A 21,193-nucleotide genomic window follows, 5' to 3' on the forward strand; every position below is an offset into this window, starting at 1 on the left:
TCCCAGATCTAGGCAAGCTCTCTCCAGCTGACCAGCCCAGGCTGGAAGCCCCCAGTTAACAGTATTCTTTGCTCAACTCACCTCAGCCAGTTTTTCAGCTCTACAAAGAGAACTGGTTTCCTTGTTTTTCCCAGCATTTTTCAGATGCTGAAATTCAAGTTATATTTGAAGAGTACAAAAGGTAACCTACATTGGCTGGGAAGGATGCCAAATCATCCAGAGCACCATCAGGATGCTCAAGCCATTATTAACTATTATTAATGTGTGATCAAAACTAGAATCAACCCATTCTAAAAATGTGCTTTTTCCCCACAGAGGGCTCACTCCAGAACCTGCCAATTTATCAGAGATTTTGAACACAAATCCCACTTCCAGCCTGCTCCTGAGGACACCAACACTTTCCACTGAAGATGGCTAGGTCTGGAGACAAGCAGGCAGGAGCAGGAGCACACGTGGAACTAAGCAGCATCACCCAGCTCCAAAGCAGGGACACTCATTCAGGTTCCAAGCCATATTAGCTACACTGCTCCCAGTTTGCCAACAAACCCAGGAGGACCCCATTTGCATCCCCCTGCCTAAGGTCATGCAGATACCTCCTAAAGAAACGTATGGATTTTGAGTTTGAACATACTGAAAGATACAAGGACATAAGACTTAATTAGTAAAGACTTTGTACTCTGATGCAGTTTCCAGTGGGCAAAACAGAACCACCAGCAACTCTCAGCCACCTGATCAGTCAGTCAGGCAAGGCACAGACCTGTCTGCTACATCCTCAAAGTTACTGCAAAGATAAATGTTTATATTTATATTATCCACAGATGCATATGATATGCAGCATATATATGCCTATTATATATAAAATTCAGTATCTCAACTTTATGTTTAGTATCTTTAATTAGGTGATGATTACAGAGCTTTATTACCTAGAGGAAGTACAATACTGTGTTTAGATTTCTGAGTTACTCAAAGGAACACTGCAGTGGATCAGCACACATGATATTTTATTTTAGTAAGGTTAAGTAACCTTACTTATTTTATTAAGTAAGGTTAGCTGAAGGTAGACTGCAACACCCCACACTACATACAACTGTATAAACCTCTTTCCCTGAGAATCCTAAGGTAAAGTGCAGGACCTTACAGTAAGCCCAAATATGTTAGCACCCACATGTATCTGCAATGCCAGGCATTTGGGTTTTTTCTAAAAAAGTCTATTTATATTTGTTTTTAAAAAGTTTCTTCACTGTGCACATCAAATTAGCTTACTACCTATATCCTACATTTCCCTGAAGAAAATTGGTATTAAAGAGTTACAGGTATCTTGATTACCCAAAATAGTGTCTCAACTATTTTTATCATATGACAAAGTAAAAATAACTGCACACCTTACACAAACACTGCTGCATATATGATATGCTTTAAACTATTCCTTCTCTTCCTGAAAAGAGAAAGAAATGGGAACTTCCAGAATACAGGAAGTAATCTTCATACTAGTCTACATATAAAAAGAAGTCTGACGTAATTGGGGCTGAAATCGTATATGTGGTTTTCAAGCCAGTTATATAGCATTCCACAGACCCAGTCTCCTTCTCGCTTCAAAGTTAATGGCATTCTAATATCTGAAGAATAAATTAAACTGACTCAGTCAATGACACATGCAGGAGAGGTAGCTGGTGAATTAGCCTGCTATAATGCTCCCTGACAAGCTAAAATCCCAGTTTAGGGCTCAAACACAGCTTCACTGTAAGCTTCATTTGTGTCTTTTACACTACAAATTCATATAACTGATTTCTGCTGACATGCTCTTGATTTTACTTGGAATATTGCCTAACAATAGTCAGGAATATCATGGCTAGCATTCCCCAGATTCCATTTCACTTGATACTCACTAGCTCTCCCAGTCTTTCTGATATAAAAAAAATAAAGCAGTCTAACATTTTAGATGGCATAAAACTCATGCTATTAGAAAGCTTTGTGTAGCATCACTCTTTAAAAGTCATCATCAGACTAATGAGTCATGGGGTTTTCATGGTCCCAAAGAAACCTGAAGTGGAAGTTCACAAACACAACTAGTATGTGAGGTGTTTTAAGAAGGAGTTAATTAGAAATGTTTAATTAGAAATGTTGTAGCAATCTACTAAAAGTTGAAATCATTGCTCAAAGTCCTGTCTGACTAACATTTCCATCACTGACCACATTAAACTAAATTCCCTTTATTTCCAAGAACAATTTCAGGTTTTTAATTACCTCTGAAGTCCAGTGTGATTTACAGTCTGTTGAGCATTGTCCCCGTGTGCTGAGAAGAAAAACCACACTGTTTTTGCAGACACTATCTCCTGTCCATCTGAAGTTGGCCCTTTATCAAAAAAGTTTCAAATCTGACACAGGGATGTGTCCTTCAGGAAACCAGAGAAGCCTTCTTTCAAGGGGAAAAGAATTAAATACAGTGTATTTGTCCATAAGGTGGCTGAGAGCTCCTTGGGCTGCAAGAGAAAATACTGATGGACTACAGTAAAAACTTTTAACAGGGAACTTCCTTTGTTCTCTTAGACCTCAGGCTGGAAAATTTCTTTGTTTTTGAGACTCAGCATGCCAAACAAAACATACATATACTTGAAGGACCATCCCCTTGGCTAACAAAACAGGGAAGAATCAGATTAATCAGCTAAGAACTGACTGCAAAGTCAGTTTGTTTGTGCACTAGATCGGAAGATTTAGGGTTTTTTCTTTTCAATAAAATGCAACTCAATAATTTCACTGGAGTTCAAGTATCATCATGCATTTACAAAAGAGTAACACACTTTGAAGATCACATGCTTATAATTAAAGCTCCTTTCTACATATTTTACTTTCCTACTCATTCCCCCAAAGGCTAACTTCCTTAATGTTGCTTTTAGCCAACTTTCTCCTGGAAAGGAGCCAGAACTAGCATCTACCCTACATCAGAACCAAAATAAACAAAAGAATACAAATGGAGTTAAATTTACTATAAGGCTTAGGTCCATATGCCAGAAGTGAGAAACAACCGAGTCATATTTTTAAATGTTCATTGAGCCTTAATTAAAATCAATGTTTTTAGCATAACTCTTTATTTTAAAGATATACAAAACTTACAAGGAGTTAAATTGGTAAGTTTAAAAGGATCCAGTATCTGACACATGAAAACATACCATTCTATGCAACTTTGGGTTTTATGTGCCAGCAGCTCAAGTATTTTCTAGGTCTAATTCTCCTTGATTATAGAGATAATATGAACTTATGCCACAATCTGCAGGTTAGAACCAAAATGCTCATCTCTCATTTACCAAGTTGTGCACAGTTCCCTTTCCAAAGGGATGTATGAAATGAGACTTGATGGAGAAACCAAAGAACATAAGCATAGTCCTTATGCAATACAGTAACACGTAACCCTTTATTAATCACTTACTACAATTTTAAACAAACCACATGACTGGTGAGAACCCACTTCAGGTGAGAACCCTCTTCTTTCCATTAAATGATCAGTTAAAAGGCCAACTTTCTATCAGTTAAACTCAAGAGTAAAACAGTTTCTAAACCAGCTTTTCTTGTGAACTACAACTCATTGCAACCTGCAGCTGTTGACAGCCAACAAGAAATGAAAGATTTTAGCAGCGAGAAGCATAACCAGTTTAGTAATTTCCACACAGAAAAGCTGTCCAAGCTACCCAGTAAACAGAGCAGGTATAAACACAGCTGCATACATCAATAGTCAATTCTTCTAACACAATCCATCCAACATCCATGGTCTTGCAGTAATATTTCATTTTGCCCACTAATTTTCTTAGCATAGCCATGACTTGCCCTCACAAGCACTTATAGCATAACTTGAAACCAAGGTATTTTTGTGGCTATGGAAGAGTCTTCCTCCATGCTATTTAAGCAACAGTGTTCCTGCAGCCTGCTCTGAGCACAAGTCTTAGAAATCTCATTTTCCTTAGATATTAAATAAAGAAAAGGGAAATGGCTCTTCACAGAAATATGTATCTGCTCATCATCAAAGGAAGTCAGTTATTTTCTGATTAGCTAGCCACACTGACTGTTGCACTTCCATTTGGAAGTAAGGGCCTGTTTACTTCTTTCAAAATGGCCTACTACGGGAAAAATGCAAGGAAGATCATCGAAACAGATGATTTTTAAGTGTCAGTCTGACACTAGAAAATTTATGTAAAAATCCCAAGTCCATTTTAACATAATGTGTCTTACTATGGAATTCTAACTTGCTTTTGCAGCTTTGCCTTTAGAAAGACCAATCACAATTCTTTTTCCAAAGGGCTGAGAAATACTTACTAAGGCCTCAGCCAAACCTATGAAGTTCCACTAGTAATGCATTCCAATGGAGGAAAAAAAATGACTTTGCTTAATGAATACTGGGTTTTAGCTCTGCTGCTTCAGACAGCATGGAAGCTGGAATTTCTTCTTACAATGCCTGAAAGTACTTCATTGTTTGAACTACATATAATCAAGAAGAATACATGAAAAATGAGAGATGTAAAACTAACTTCTACACAATGTCACTCTATAGTTATGTGGACTGGACATGTTCCCAATGTCAGGTTTTGGCTAGCAACTACTTTTTTTACACCCATTTTAAGTGACATTTGATTGTTTTTTGTAAGAAAAGTAACAGTAAGCTCTTCTAACATCCTCTTAGCTACAAAGGCATGGTTAACTCATGATAAACACAGTGCATTACTGAAAGACTGGTCCCATCTGCCAGCCTGATGAAACCAAAGAAAAAATACATAATTAATACATTATCATCACAATATAATTATATTCTTTAAATTAAAGCATCAAGAACATGCTATGATGTACCAAACAGGTATTTAGTGCTATGCTAAGAAGCACTAAGATTTAGTCATGACATAAGCAAACTCAAGAGTTGGGAAGTTCAATAGCTTACCATGTAGCAGAACACATTATAACAACCTATTACCAAAACAATAAGTTAGGGTTTGTTTTTCTTTTTTTTAACTGTGGAAGTAAAGGACATACAGGTCAGGCAAGACGACAGACCAAAGAACATGAAGACATTTAGTGATGGCTTTTAGCTGCTTTCCAAGTTGGAAATTAATACAAAAAGGTTAAGTGTCCCCAGTCATTCTGTCCAACCACCTTACTTCTTGCCCAGAATAAAGACCAACCCAAGTACTGTACTTAACCCCAAATATGCAACTGTCTGGCTGAGACTGAGAAGGATTACTTTTGCAGACAATTAGCAAACAAAGTTGACAGTCACACAGCCTGAAATAAGACAGAGCATCATCCCTGTCATCATGACTGAAAGGAGATCCTTCCTTGCCTGACCCCTATACAGGCTCAACACTTCCCAGGCTCTCCCCAAAACACCACTTCACAGCTAAACTGAATAACTTCCAGAGTTCACAAGAAGTTAGACAACATTAAGAGTAATTACAGAAAAGCTACAATTCAGTAAATGACTTCTGCTGCTACCTTTGATAATACAGTTTCTGTGTACACACACACAACAAAACCACATCACGACTGCGTATGAAATGAGCACAGCAAGAGCAGAGGCCCTGCACTGTCACTACCCATGTGCTGCAATCCCCACTTGCTGGAGAAGAAAAGGATGCACTGCAATCCACAGACACTTAAGCAGAGACAACTGCCATGAAAGACAGTATTCCCAAGTTAAAGGGATCAAAAACTGGCCTACAGAAGACATGAGGCTTTAATTCAGCATGCTATCTACAACCTTCAGTGACAGTCAAGAACTTCAGAGAATACATCTAACAACTCAAAGTTACATACTCCCTATAATATTTACTTTCTTTTGTTAAACTATACTATTTTAATTGGGTCTGGAAAAAAACGAAGAGACTGTAATCAAGGCAAGTATAGGTTAGTTTAGAAAGCAACATTCATAAACTTAGGGTTTCTTTTCATTATTGTTTCTCTTCTTGGACCACCAGAGAAAGATTTGTTCTTTTAAACTATGCATTTGACACTTAAAATTATATCTAAAATATTAAATTCTACTATGTCTCTTCCTTAAGCATTAGAATTTCTTTTTTCTACAAGTTAAGAAAACAACCCAGGAAGACTAAGAAAATATATGCATAATCTTAAGTATGCATACCCCCAACTCAGCTGTTTTCCCCCTTCTAAATTATGGTATTAGAAGCTTGAATTAGCAAGGTAAACACTTTTGTTTTCCAAAATTCACTGACAAAGGACTTGTCTTCCCATTTTGATTACTCGTTTGTTTACTATCAATCCTACCCAGAGAACAAACTGACAGTAATTATTTAGGCATGTCACTTTCTCCATCCCTTCTTCTCCCATAAAATTGGAAAAGCTTTTCTCCCATCTCTTCCTTTCCATTAACACCATTTCAACCACTCCACTCTCCAACCACCTCCTGTTTTCTTGTTTAACAGCAACTAAACAAGTCTACAGAAGGCAAACATAGGGAGTGCAGTGGGGACAAAAAAACCCAAAACACCAACAAAAAAACCCAACCAACATTACCAAAGCAAAAAATCCAAGCCAGCAGCTGTAGCTCAGGAAGCCTTTAAGCTTCAACCCGCGGGAGTCTAGGAAGATACAGGGAGGAAATAGGGCTGTCCTGTTAAAGGGTTTTTTTCTCCAAACATCTGTTCCTCTTCAAGGTACTGTTGGGCTGGATGGACATTCAGTGACAATCCCTACAGCTGCTCTCATCCCACTTTATCAGATTCAGGGAATGCTGATTCATAATACGAGTGCTTTCATCCTGATCATGCTCTTCTTTCCTTGGCTGTGTCTATTTCCTCTCCTAATCCTCACCTGAAAAAGAACTCATAGCTATGTATTTCAAAATAAGCCTTAAATCTTTATAAGCATAAATAGAGAGCTGTATAATCATCAAAGCTGACACCGCACACTGGAGAAAGGGAAGAGAAATAAACAAGCACATTTATACAAAACACTTTAATGCTATCTACCAGTAAACCAAACAAGATCCAGCTACCATCTTCTTTAGACATGTGAAGTAAAGCAAATTTAAAAAAAAAACCAAAAACAAAACCAAGAAAAAAACCCTGAATTTTTTGACAAATACTTTTGGAGACAAGTAAAACATATTGAACATTATCTGCTCTTCTCCGTATGAATTTGTCTTCTTTCTACATCTTTTGCATGTGACCTTTGGAAAAGATGAAGTTATTTGAGACTGATGTGGAATGCCATGTTTTGATAGAGGCAGTGTTAATGGCAGCTCACGCTGAAAATTGAAAATGGTATAAACCCATTTTCTCGTTTACTATGGAATTGCTCTGATTATCAATGCTAACAATTAGGAGGCTTTACACGGAACCACAGCAAAATGGCACTAGTAAATACAGCTATAAGTAGCCAAAACGTTAATATTGACTTTTTACTCTCATTATATAACCACGTTCATGCAGATGCAGCAGAAGGTGGCAGGAAACAGGATCTCCGAAGCACTATTTGAAAATTCTCTCTCTCAAGAATGACAGACCGGCGGGTACTCCCACCAGCCAAGGCAGAACTCGCCCTCTGCAGACGGACCCGCCGGAGTCTCCCCGGACCGCGGCCCCTCCCTCCGGGCACTTTCCCCGCGGAGCTCCCGCTGCCCACCCGCGTCCCGCCGCGGGCCCGAGACCCTCCGGCCCCGCAGCTCCCGAGCCGGGCAGGGCCGCGCAGCGCGGCCTCCCCTCACCCTCCCGGCGGGACGCGGGGGGTCCCCGCCCGGCAGCGGCGCCGCACCGCCCAGGCCCGCCAGGAGGGCCCGGGCGGAGGCAGCCGGCGGCGCCCCGACACCGCCCAGCCCGGCCCGGCCCTGCCGCGACAAGACAGCGGGGCCGGGGTCGCCGCGCCCCGCCCGGGTCCGGCCGCTCCCGCCCTCCGCGGCCCGCCGCGGGCCCGGCGCGCCTCACCTTGAGAGCGCTGCCCGCGGCGGGAGGAGCGGCGCGCGCGGGCATCGGCGTCCGGCCCGCCGACACCCGCCGCCGCCCCGCCGGCCCCAGCGCCCCGGACACGGCCCGGCCCGGCGCCGCGCGCAGGCGCACTGGGCGCGCAGCCGCTGCGAGGGGCCGGCGGCGGCCCCCGCAGCCCCCGGGCCGGGAACGGGAAGGGAAGGGACGGGAAGGGGCGGCGGCGGCTCTGCCCTGCCGGGCTCCCCGCGGAACGCACCGGCGCTGCTCTCGGGGGCTGCCACGGGGCCCCGGTGCTGGAAGGCCGGGGGGGCGAGCTGTCCCCGCACCGTGCAGGTGTCACCGCTGCCGCACCGGCACGGCCCCCGGCCGTCAGCCGGTCCCCGCCCGGCCCCGGGTCGCGGCAATCCGAACCCCCGCCCCGAGCTCGCTCCTCACGGCAGCGGCGGGGACACGGGAGCTGCCGCCGACACGAGGCGAGGACGCGAAGGCCCCTGCTCCGCGAAGAGTTGGCTTTTTTGGTGTAATTAGAGCGTCTGCCCAGGGATTTCATAACGCGTTCTCCGCGTTGGAAGCTGCCCACAGTAACGCGTTCTCCGGGAGCACCACGCAGCCTCGGGCTACATGGGCCCTTCCCCACGCACATTTGTCAGACACGTTTCAGCCAGATGCCGATTAGTTACACAAACAGTTGAGACACTGTCTGCCCGGCGCAGCTTCCCGTCTAATAATGAGCCCATTTGCCATTGTCCTTCTACAATGAGTAGAGGCTCCTAGACAAAACCATACAGAAATTTTCATTTGGAAGAATTCTAATAAAATCTTAAATAATTTTCATTAAAAAAAATATAAAAGTAATTCCAGGACACATACGGCTCTCCATACTACTGCTTTATAACATAAATATGCAAAGAATACACTCCTGAAAAAACAATAAGCAGCAGTAGCAGGAATAGGTTATAGGTAGGCCTTCAGGATAACTCTTTTGCATGGAAATAAGGCTGTCACTGCTGCGAGTACAGCAAAAAAAAAGTACAATTCCTACAAGTGACCACGGGTCAGTCCAGTCACAGACAACAGCGTTTCTGCCTTAAGTCCTCTGCAGACAAACAGGGACAGGGGCCCTGGTTCCAGGAGGTGCTGATAAAGTACCGGTTTCGTCAGATAAAGAGACTTACAAATACAAGAGACTGCTCTAAAGGACCTGCCTGACACCTTGCTCTCCAGAACTCAGGTAAGTAAAAATAACACATAAAATATGACAGAAATTAAGAAATAACATCGGGAGTGCGGGGGAAAAAGAGTGTATACCTTTTTCTTATCAATGTGTTATCAGTTTAAAGTACTCATTAAAGCACTGAAAATACTGGCTTTATTTCAACACGTTCAGAGCCTCTATGAACAGCAGCCACCCTTTCAACAAACATTGTCACTAAAGGCCAGAGGAGCAATTCACCCTGAATTGTAAGAGATTCTGTGGTGGGGCTAATAAGCTCAGCTGGAGCCTCTGTTTGCAGGGTGACAATGAGCAAGAAAGTGTGTGGGTGTGATGGGTTAACAGGCTGATTTTTGTCATGGTGAGCTATTTTAGGAGTAAAAGGTCTTCTTATAGAGAAGAAGAAATTGATTTTTTCTTTTACTTGTTTAACAACAAGATTAATGGAGTCTTGCTTATGATACCATTGACTATGAGACATTGGTCACCGAAATAATTGCCTAGCTGTGGCCAGCAGACCTTATTGGAGAGCATGAATTTATATGCCAGAGAGTAGCTAAGACAGCGTGCTCCCCTAGAGATACTTCATGTACAAACTGAAAAGCATGCAGAATTCTGAGCTTTCTAAAATCATTCTTAGATCACAGAATTATATTTCATAAATGACCTCCAAGATCATCAAGCCCAATCTTTGACTGATGAACACCTTGTCAACTAGACCATGTCTAGTCATCCATTCATTTCTTGAACACCTCAAGGGATGGTGACTCCATTCATGTAGGAAACCATGCTGGTACTTGCCTGATGTAGGAAACATTTATTATTTCTTCAATTATCTTGGTTATTTATATCATATTAAAAACTTTTTAAAATATTGGTCTATGTATAACTAGTGAGATGGGTTCTTGGTTTTTTTTAAGTAAAATGAATGAGGATAACCAGATAAATACATCAGGAAAAAAGATGCATCATTGTCTGACAGTGTCAAGAAATCTGATGCCACTTGACCTGTTTGATACAGTGTGTATATATATACATATATGTGTATATAAGCACATGTTCAATTCTTGCTTTAATTCATCAAATATCAGTAATCCCAAGCATCTATAATTTATTGTAAGAACAGCATTCAACTGGGTTTCTGGTTTGTTTAATTACTTACTGTTTTATCAGTTGTGAGAATTTTCCCTAGAAAATTAAGGGAATTAAAATCCTATCATATTTCCATAATTGGTGATTTTTTTAAGATCAAATTTATGTATTTTTTCATTTACGAACCCCTTTGCTGTGATATATCCCAGGCTAATAACTGCTTAGGTGGTTAACAAAAGGAGACTTGCAAGTGATTATGCATTACACGTAGGTGTTAGATGACAGCAATATTATTTTTTTCCTTAGAATTGTATTTCTCTGATATCACAGAATCACAGAATCAATTAGGTTGGAAAAGACTTCTGAGACCATCAAGTCCAACCTTTGACTGAACACCACCATATTAACCAGACCATGGCGCCGAGTGCTACATCCAGTCTTTCCTTGAACAGCTCCAGGGACAGTGACTCCACCACCTCCCTGGGAAGCCCATTTCCAATGTCTAATCCCCCCTTCTGTGAAGAAATTTCTCCCGATGTCCAACTTAAACCTCCCCTCGCTCAGCTTAAGACTGTGATCTCTCGCAGTGTCGCTGGTTGCCTGGGAGAAGAGGCCCATCCCCGCTCTTTACAGGTACTTCTAGAGAGCGATAAGGTCAACCCTGAGCCTCCTCCAGCCTAAACATCCCCAGCTCCGTCAGCCGCTCCTTGTAGGACTTACCTTCCAGACCCTTCGCCACCTTCGGTGCCCATCTCTAGACCCGCTCAGCACCTCGATGTCTTTCTTGAAGAGGGGGAAGCAGCAGTGGCGGCAGTACTCGGGGTGTGGCCGCAGCAGTGCCCGAGCGCAGGGGAATGCGCCCCAAGGAATGCCGCGGTGCCGCGGGAGCGCCGCCGGTGTGCGAGGCCCGTTCCCGGGCTGCCCGCGGGCGCTGCCCGGACCGCGCGCGGCGGCTCCTCCGGGCCGGCAGGGGGCAGCAGGGCGCGCGCGGCGCCCCGCCCCGCCGGGCAGGGAGGAGCTGCGGCTGCGCGGGACGCGCGGCCTTTCCCCCGTTGCTGCGGAGCGCAGTTGTCGTGCGGAGCGGGCCCCGGCCTGGTGGGACCGGACAGTGCCTGGCACGATGGTCAGTACCGGCCCCGCGGGGCTTAGAGGAGTCCGGGAGGGCTGCGTCCGCCGCCCGGCACCCGCCGCGCCGTCCCGGCCGGCCGGATGGAGCCCGATTGCGCCGGGCCCGGGGCGGCTGCCGGCGTGGCAATGGCTGCCATTGCTGGGGCTGCGCCGCGGGCGGCTACGAGCGGCTCTAGCGGCGCACGGCCCGGCCCCGGCACCAGCGGCGCTGTCGCCCTGGGCCGCGTTCGGCCAGGTTCCGCCGGCCCGGGGCGGCGGCGCTGGGTCGGGTGCGGGCCGCGGGCGCGGGGCAGCGGTGCCGGGTCTGACAGAGCTGCCGGTGCCCGTCGGACCGACCGGGGCAGGGGACTGCAGGGGGAGAGGCTCTGAGGCAGAACGCGCCCGAGAAGTCACTGGCTGTGCGCGAGTGACAGGAAATGACCACGGTCACTGCTCCGGTCCGTGCAGAAAGGCCTGCAGTTGACAAATACCCTGTTTGGTTTTCTCCTGTACGAAGTTATGGGGATAAGTATGCATTAGTTCCTCTGGGAGGGGCAGAATTTATGGGATTTGATCTGTTGTGGTTTTTCCCCCATTTAATTTTTATGACGCTTTTTATCTAAATGTATAAGAAACCCCGTTTTATTCCTGATTACACCACTTTTTTATTCATAGCACGTTTAATTGGATGGTCTTGGCTTATGTGGTTATATGTTAATAACATCTAGTTATATTTCTTATCCAAGGGGTTTGTGAAAGTTGTCAAGAATAAGGCGTACTTCAAGAGATACCAAGTGAAATTCAGGAGAAGGAGAGGTATTAAATTTCCTGTAACATATAATTAAACGTCATTGATGATTAGTCTTACTTTGTTCACAAGTTTTTCCACACTGCAACTCTTGCTTTTTCAGAGGGAAAAACTGACTACTATGCCCGCAAACGTTTGGTAATTCAGGATAAAAACAAGTACAACACTCCTAAGTACAGGATGATTGTGCGTGTTACCAACAGAGACATCATTTGCCAGGTAAGGCCTGCGGTGCTTCCTGCCTGCTCACTGGCCTTCCCAGGGAGAACAGGAGGGGGGATGGTTGGAGCAGCTGGGGATTTTTGGGCTGGATCCGAGAAGTTTTTGTATTGTAAAATAGTTCCTTAGAGGAGAACAATCTTTAATGTTGTCACAGCTTCAATAGTAAATTATGTTCATCATAGAAAAGAAGTTTTATTAGTGTTAACATTCTTCTGTGAGGTTATTTGCAATATAAGATTGTACTGCTTTAATGATGCTATAATAAGTAGCAAATTTTAGGGAGAGGGAAGATTTCTCTGGGGTTTTTTTCTGCTATGTAAAGGGCTTCAAAAAGAGGCCTTTTTGCTTGGCTGAAGACAACCAAGTTGACAGGGTGACTTGTCAACCTTCATTGGCTATTGTGTTGTATCTGAAGGTGCCTTCTCTTTTGATAGTTATATTTCCATGATGTTATGTGGGTCATATGAAGCAGCAAGGCCTTATGATGGCTTTCCTGTGAGATTAAAGGATACCAGTAAATAAGAATAGTAAGCGTTTTTTTCGTGTTATGAAGTATGCGGTTGTGTCTTGCATCATATGCTGTTTCTCACTGGGCTCACTTTCTTGTTTCATTTTCAGAATGTTTTGACTAATTTTGGAGTTAAAAACTTAGGCATGTTTGTTGTATCAGGAATATATGTTGTTAAGCTCAAAAAAGAGGCAGCTGGAAAAATATAAGTGTTGTTCCTTCATAGAAAGATTAGCTGTTGAGAATAGTCAGTTCAGTCATTGACAAGGTTATTTAATCTTTGAAAGTCAAAACAAAAATCAGTGGCAGGTGCTTGCATCTGACTGATAGTGCCTTTCCAGTATGTAGGAATCCTGCAAAAAGGGGACAGCTTTTGGATGTAGAAAGGAGGTGTGGGAGTCATCAGAAACATACCTGATAGTACTGCTTTCTCACGGGAGACCCCTGAGATGATGATAGTCTCAGACCCATTAATAAAATCATTCCATAAGGTTAGTAACAGTGTTGTCACAAACTCTGTATCACATGCTTTTTGCATTTTTCTGAGGTGTGCCAGAAAGTGGGAGAGAATTCACCCACATCTGTAATGATTCTTTGAAAAGTTGATTTTGTAGGCAGTTTCCTGGCGTCTTGACCTATGTGGAGAGGTAATTACATATACGTTTTCACTGTCCTAATACAGATTTGAATTCTTTGTGTACTTACTTGAGGAGTTGATTATTCCTTTAACAAAAAAACCAACCAACCAAAAATCACAAGGAAAAAAACCCAAACAAACCCTCAAAACACCGCACTCCCTTGAGCTTGCATGCAGAGGTTAGCGGTGAGCTGCACACCTCCATACAGTATTCCTGTTGGCTTAAGTAGATGCCAAAGGAACAATAAATGGAGCCTGGAATTGTCAGAACACTAATGTTTGTTTTGTTTTTGTCAGATTGCCTATGCCAGGATTGAAGGCGACATGATTGTCTGTGCTGCTTATGCCCATGAGCTGCCAAAGTACGGCGTGAAGGTTGGCCTGACCAACTACGCAGCCGCCTACTGCACAGGCCTGCTCCTGGCACGCAGGGTACGTATTGTCATGGCGCCTGCAGGTGGCTGCTCTTGTTTTTCTGGTTCTCTTATGAAAGGGAAAGCCCACTTCATCTGTGGGTTTCTCAAAATAATAACTTTTGCTCTTTACCATATAGATTTGATGGCCTCTCGTGACTGTCAAATCACAGAAGTATGACAGCACACAGTTACAGCTCCAGCAGCCCACTTTTAAGTCTCAGCCCCTAAGTTTGGTGGAGGGAGGGAGTCTAGATGAAAATGTAAGAAATGTTCCTTAAAGAGTTTGAAAACATGTAAACTGCATCCATCCATTTCCTACATGAGCTCATGAATAAGTCTTAAGTTCACCGGTGTGCCTGTTGGAACTGTAGGTTGAAGCATAACAGACATTCTTACAGTGGTGATAGTTAAAAAGCTTTCTGTAAAGAAATCTGTTAAAAACACGATTCTACTGCAAATTCACATTTTAAGGTGGTGTTGACTCTACCTTCTGTCAACTAATGGGAAGAATTTCAGAAGTGCCTTTCCTTTCCCCACAGCTTCTGAATAAATTTGGCCTCGATAAGATCTACGAAGGCCAAGTTGAAGTCACTGGTGATGAATACAACGTGGAAAGTGTGGATGGCAAGCCTGGTGCTTTTACATGTTACCTGGATGCAGGTCTTGCCAGAACTACCACTGGAAACAAAGTCTTTGGTGCTCTGAAGGGTGCAGTGGATGGTGGTCTGTCCATCCCTCATAGGTAATCTCCGTTTGGAAGAATTTCTTTAGGGCTAACCTGAGATGCTTTACATGTATATGACAGTCTGCTTATACTAAAGTGCTATTAACACTTTATGTTAATAATTTTGTGCTGACCTGGTAATGATTATGTAGCCTAGGTACTGGGTTGGTGGTTTTTTTGTTGGTTATTTTTTAATCCACAAGTGCAATTCTGATATTGCTGCTGGGAATCTCAAAACTGTTGCTGAGAAACTTTCAGACATTTGATTGTGCTAAAAGTCAAGTGACTGAATACATTTACGTAAATATCCTTTAGAGTTCTGTTAAGTCTTTACCAAACTGTGTGTAGGTATTCATTTCACCACGAAAACCTGTGCATTCCAGGTATGTTGCTCCAGTCGTCAGTACAATATTAAGCCTGAGCAGTCCACCTGCATTTAAAATTATCACATATTACAGCTGACTGCTGCTTTCTGCTGGCAGCAGCAGAGGAAAGAAAATCCTGAGATCTCTTATGTGTTTTCCTCCCCTCTCCCGTGCTGTCCTATTTTTGACTAACTGTCCAGTTTTTCTGACTTGGCTGCTACATGATGACACTCGCAATGACTGAACACTCTGTAGTTGGTCCATGGTGTGTGTATGATGTACTGCAGTGTTTCAAGACGGGACTGATGGCAGCTGAGATGAACTTAAAACTTTTGCTTCTTATTTTTAATTAGAGGGTCCTATCCCTCAGTTATCTGTAGGAGAATATGGTGTACCAATAATTTGTGTGGATCTTAGCCTCTGAATTAGAGCATTTGGCAGTGTCTTAATTTGACTGTAACTGCTGTTCCACAGTACCAAACGTTTCCCTGGCTATGACTCGGAAAGCAAAGAATTCAATGCGGAGGTTCACCGCAAGCACATCATGGGCCAAAATGTTGCAGATTATATGCGTTACCTGATGGAGGAGGACGAGGACGCTTACAAGAAACAGTTCTCCCAGTACATAAAGAACAATGTAACACCTGACGGGGTAAGATTTACCTAGCTGATCTTGTGCATTAATAGAGATGCTGGTAAGTCTTGTATAGGGCCTTTTGTAGTAATGCAAGTAAGTTTGGTATGTAAAATTATGTGATTCATGCTGTATGTTATCTGTGCAAAGAAAATATTTTTTCCTTCATTAAGGGCTCTGTAGTATATCATAGAACTTTCAAAACCGGGACCATTTTTCCTGCTGTGAAGCTTAACATTCTGCCTATAAATCCAAGCTTACAGGATTGCATTCTGTGCTGGACCACTTCCCCTCATCCCCAATACAGAAATTAACTTGGAAGTTTCTGTACCTGCTATCCACTCAATCCTTATCCTGCACCACAGTCTGTCATTTCTGCAGCTGTAGCAATTGCACCTGTGAGCATGTGGTTCCGTGTCAAATCTGTGTTAGGATTTGTGTGACCCTATAGGTAGTTCTGTGTCCCAGGTGAACACAGAATAGCCCAAGCTAGCTGTATTGTAGGAGCTAGCATTTCATGAACCTACAGAGTCTAATACATTTTATTTTAGTACTGCTTTAAATTTTACTGTTTTGTGCAAAACACTGGAAGATATGTAAGAATACAGAGGTGCTTCTTCCACTTGTTCCAAGTATTAAGCTCCTTTCAGATGCTTGTCCTGCTTCCTGTAATATTCTTGCTTGGTTTTCCTAGTAAGTGGTCCTGGAGCTTTAAAACATATGTTCCTAGAAAGTTTCTCACAGCTGAGATCTAGTGGTCTTAATTAACCACCAGCAAAGGTATTCTTAAAATTTGTGCCATTATGGAGCCAGAGTTGTCTTTGGGACAGAGCAGCATTACTGCATGCCTGAGTACAATGCAGGCACTACCATGGTTCTTGCAAGACTTGTAAAAGCAGCTACAGCTTCACAACTTCTGCCTTTTATTAAGCAGCTTTGTAGTGGGTACTGCAGTAGGGTCTGAAAAGTGATAAGATTACATGTCTGGTGCCAGAGTTTGTGTGAAGTATTTTTTTATTAAGTAAACGTGAAGCATTTTATTCTAGGTAGAATAACTTTCTGGCTTGCCTTTTAATTGAAATCTGGGGAAGCTGCAGCACTGAAAGTAGGCTTCAGCAACTGCAAGATGCCAGCCTGTAGTTATGAGACTTCTTAGTTCTGTAAGGAACTAAGGCCCTAGAGTAACTAACTGTAAAATAAGGATAAAATTACTTTCTCTGTTAAATGCCCTGAGTTTGGGTTTGGAGATTTAAATTTAACATAGTGACAGCAGGAATTTCTTAATGCTGTGGAATTCTTTTCTGTATGAAGGAAGTGTTTTAAAGGTAACCATGCCAAATTACAAGCTGTATTGTGATGAAACTGGTTTCTAGTGCATGCTCAGCTAGGGATATCTCAGATTTTTGATATCCAACAGCTGGACCATTTTGGTGACTTTAAATTTTAATTTCTTTTTTTTTTTCTTTTTAAGATGGAAGAAATGTATAAAAAAGCCCATGCTGCTATACGGGATAATCCAGTCCATGAAAAGAAACCCAAGAGAGAAGTCAAGAAAAAGAGGTAAAACTCATTCTCTTTAACATCCATGTGACTTCTCAGTTGAGGATATTTTAGTTACAGTAAAACAAGTAATGCAATTCACATAGCAGTTGTGTCAAAATTCACACTGTAGATCAGATTAAGATAAAAGCAGTTCTGTATAACTTAGGAGTTAACTTTAGCAGTAGGAATCTGAAATTCAAGAGCAAAAAAATTTCAAGTGAAGCATGCATGTGGCCTGAATAGCTGGAACTCTGAGGTGTGTATCTTCAGGTCTTAGTGTTTTCAGTGGGAAAGCTGCTTCTCTTCAGCTGAGAGCACAACGTTGTCAGTACTAAACTATTTTCATTGTTCAGGGGTGTGGGAGAAGAGAAATCAAGGCACAGCTATTGCATTGGGCTGATAATGTCTATACAAAAGAGTACAGGGTTTACCTCTTGAGAAATCAAACTGTCCAACTTTTTGTGGTGCTCTAACTGCAGCCTTAAGTCATTGCAAGAAAATAAAACATGTTACAGAAGTGGGCATACATACATTTTTCCGTCACGCTCTTAATCACAGTTGTGGTGCACTACAGGCTTCTTGGCCACCTTTTTGCTTATTTCTGCCTTGACTATATCGTACCCTGTGCTTACACTGCAGATGGAACTGTCCCAAGATGTCCCTCGCCCAGAAGAAAGACCGTGTTGCTCAGAAGAAGGCCAGCTTCCTCCGGGCCCAGGAGCGCAGAACTGATAGTTAAGACAACTTCCACAGTTTTCTGCGAAGCTTTGGAAAAAGCGGGAATAAATTTATCAAAGAAGCAACAGTGTAAGACTGGCTTATTTACATAGTTTATAAAAAGAGACAATATTTTTTATTATCTAGATATTTTGTACCTGAAAGGGTTTTTTTCCCCCTCTCAAAGTACTGTGTGAATTGAATTTTCACTGCGAAGAGAGGTGATAAGACTTCAAAGACCAAGGTTGCTGCATTAGAATTACTCCTATAAGAAGGGGAAATCAATTTTATTAATCTTTGGCATGGTGAGTATCAAAGACGAGGTATAAGAGTTTGCTGCTTGTAACTAGAAAAAGATTTTTAACATTTTAAAAAGGGCTTTACATGTCCTTCACAATTTTTCTTTCAGCATAACGTTAGGTAGCAGTCTGGATGTAGCTTAGGAAAAGAACAAGAGTAGTCAAAATAGGTTCTAGAGCCTCTGCCCACAGGTAACTTAGGTTTTCAGGCACTTCACACACTCACCTCCCCGTTCTGGCTGCTACTGAAACAGGTACTGTCTTAAGCTGAAAACATTATTAAGTCATTGATAAGAGAATTCACTTCTGAGTTGCACATACGTGCTTTGTTACAAGGCCTTGATAAGGAAACTTCCCAGTCTGACCCTTCCCAGACTCCCTGGCAGCCGCGACACCAGACTGTCACTGCTGGGACCAAAGGCCCTTCCCTGGGGGCAGCTCCACTGAGCCCATGGGTGCTCCACTTGCCTCCCCACCCACCCCCCCACAAGACACAGCCACACTGGGTTTCCCTGAGCAGAGTCCAAGACATCACATTCCACAAGGCAGTTTATCCTGGCACAGTAACACAACTCGAGACAGCCCCTCCAAGGAGCACCCCCAACCCAAGAACCCCCAGGTCCTACTATCTCAGTTTCATAAGTGCTTTGTTTCCCATTAGACTTACTGAAGTTGTTTGCACAGTTAAAACATGGGTCAAGTAGGCTAAGTGAGGAATGTTTTGATTTAAGATACTGGTTGTTGGTGTAAATACTGCTCTTGAAAGAGAAAAGGAGGCCTGTGATTTATTGTAAACAAGTGTTTTGTTCCAACAAAAGCTTCAACTTGATGCAACAGCAATAAATATGAAGGTTCTGTACAACAAATCACATTAAACATGTTTTCCAGTTGTTAACGGCAGGAATCTTCTCTGCCCAAAACCTCTTAGCCATCACTCAGATTTTTTTCACCAAGAACATGACCACTTTACACTTGATTGCATTGCTGGTTACAAATACTTATTAGTTTGTGGTTGGAGCACAGTAGCAAGTTTGAGACAAGAATTAGCATGAGCACAGTATTTCTTAAGTTCACAAAACAGTACTCTCTTAACCCAAGCTGCATATTATCACACAGGGTATGAAGATGTGACTTTATTGTGGCCCAGTACTTCAGTTTAATCATTCAAGGATTGCATTTAAGACAGGATACCTAAAGCAACAATTAACCTTTCAGATATTTAAGTAAAGCTGAGAATGAATTAAGGGGCCAGGATTCAGAAGTAATATGGATGACCGGCTTTAAAATCAAAAGGATTGAACAACTTTATACGTAAAGCATCTATAAATTAAACAATAACAGATAAGAAGTGAGCACAGTATCAAGGTGTTTTATAGACCTCCAATTCTGCAAGATTATGAACATAGATGTAAATCTGAAGAGCGGCAAGGGGATAATAAAGGTGGTAGAGTGGTCATGCCATGTGGAGTGCCAGGATCAGATGGTGTTTATTTACTCGAGACTTAACAATGACTCATAGATGCTACTAGAAAAAAAAAGGATAACAGTAACACACTGCAGCTCACTTACTTTCCAGCTCTTTCCTAGCTGTTACTATCTCATAGGCTCCAATTTAAGCAATATTCCATGGTCCTGAACAATCCAGCTTCTCTCCTGCATTTCAGGTCTAGCTCTCACATAAATCTTCTTGATCTATTGCAAGAAGTAAGTAAAAGTAGCTAAATTTGGAGGGACAGTAAAGAGTCAAGACTATGCATAACTATTAACTTGTTTCTCATATTACACAGCAGATTCCCACCCTATGCAAACTTCCTTTTTTTAACTGGTAGCACACTTCTGCTATCAGTATTTTTGAAAATTAATTAACTTCAGTTTTCATACAATAGCTTAGTCCACAAACTCCTTACTTTTCAAAATTTGCTACACCTTAATTTGGGTTAAAGATTTCAACTGACATACAACAATTTACAGGTTTTGAAATGGATGCTGGTATTGCTGCTAGACCACATAGATGATTTTAAGAAATAACATTCTAAAATTCTTGGCCCCCACCCTGGTTCACCATACAATGACTTAATTAAGAAGTGCTGAACTACTTAAACATTCAGGATGTAAGCATGAGGTAACAAATGTGTAAACAGAATCTGATTTAAGTCTTATATTACAACCTGTCCATTCTAGAATAAAATTCTAATTTTCCACAGTTAAAAAATTATTAATGTGCAAATTCTGCCATGCCAAGATATTAGTAAACTTCAATCTCACAATTCAGTTTATTCGTAACAGCAGCTTGGACTTGGACACATTATTTGCAGTAGTGGTGATTCTTCAGAAAACTACTCGGGATAAAAATCCTTCGCAGGTATTTCACAAGTGAGCAGTGATTTTCACAGAATTGTAAGATGTTCCATCTCTTGATGTGGTGGCACAGTGAATACTTTCATCCTGTTCAAGATCTGACAAAGTGCACAGAACGGTCAAGCATGCAGAGTTTTTGTTTCCATAACACAGCACTGAACACCAGAAGTACTTCTGGCCTCTGCCCGATCATTCAGTGGCATGTTCATTCTTTGAGAAGCCCTGTCATAAGGTACTTACTGAAGGGCAAGAGTGAAAGAACCATTAATAAAATCTGAGTAAAGAAATATCTTTTAAAAAAGGTGCAGATTGTTTTTATCAAATGTGGCAGACGACCTGTAATGGCAGGCATCAATACTCCCTTTGCTGGTGAAGAAGCTAAGAATCATTTGTATGAGAAATTTTCTTCCACAGTAAAGTTTTTAAGTTATTGAGTATTAAAGAATGCTCCATTTCCATCTGATTTGCTGTGACTTTAAGGGCAATACATAAGTACAGTTGTTTTTCTAATTCTTCATGGATATCAGAAGGAGCACCACGAAGCAGATAGTCTTTAAGTAGCTGACAGGCTTTTGCCAAGTTTGGCTGAATTACTTCTGTGGTACATCTCATTTTGCTTTGGTCACATA

General features: G+C 42.3%; 2 protein-coding genes and 1 non-coding gene across 3 annotated transcripts in view; 2 read left to right on the forward strand and 1 right to left on the reverse strand.

The window, feature by feature from the left end:
• The window catches only part of LOC116791185 (EVI5-like protein), a 99,473-nt gene that overhangs the window by 66,118 nt on the left and 12,162 nt on the right, over window positions 1-21,193 (reverse strand).
• Window positions 11,222-17,993, forward strand: RPL5 (ribosomal protein L5). The gene is made up of 8 exons (XM_032696946.1): window positions 11,222-11,350; window positions 12,081-12,150; window positions 12,246-12,361; window positions 13,807-13,941; window positions 14,465-14,667; window positions 15,489-15,666; window positions 17,120-17,208; window positions 17,830-17,993. Exons 1-8 carry the CDS (start codon window positions 11,348-11,350, stop codon window positions 17,927-17,929), a joined length of 894 nt encoding a protein of 297 aa, XP_032552837.1. The 5' UTR covers window positions 11,222-11,347; the 3' UTR covers window positions 17,930-17,993.
• On the forward strand, window positions 15,231-15,327 carry LOC116791371. Its single transcript, XR_004358724.1, has one exon. It is a non-coding gene; the product is annotated as a small nucleolar RNA SNORD21 (small nucleolar RNA).

The sequence above is a fragment of the Chiroxiphia lanceolata genome, chromosome 9 (assembly GCF_009829145.1).
Source record: "Chiroxiphia lanceolata isolate bChiLan1 chromosome 9, bChiLan1.pri, whole genome shotgun sequence".
In the NCBI taxonomy this organism is placed as follows: Eukaryota; Metazoa; Chordata; class Aves; order Passeriformes; family Pipridae; genus Chiroxiphia; species Chiroxiphia lanceolata.

Coding starts and splice junctions, on each gene's coding strand:
- RPL5 (XM_032696946.1), top strand. Junction 12,362..13,806: donor ACAGAGACATCATTTGCCAG/GTAAGGCCTGCG, acceptor TGTTTTTGTCAG/ATTGCCTATGCCAGGATTGA. Junction 17,209..17,829: donor AGAGAAGTCAAGAAAAAGAG/GTAAAACTCATT, acceptor CTTACACTGCAG/ATGGAACTGTCCCAAGATGT.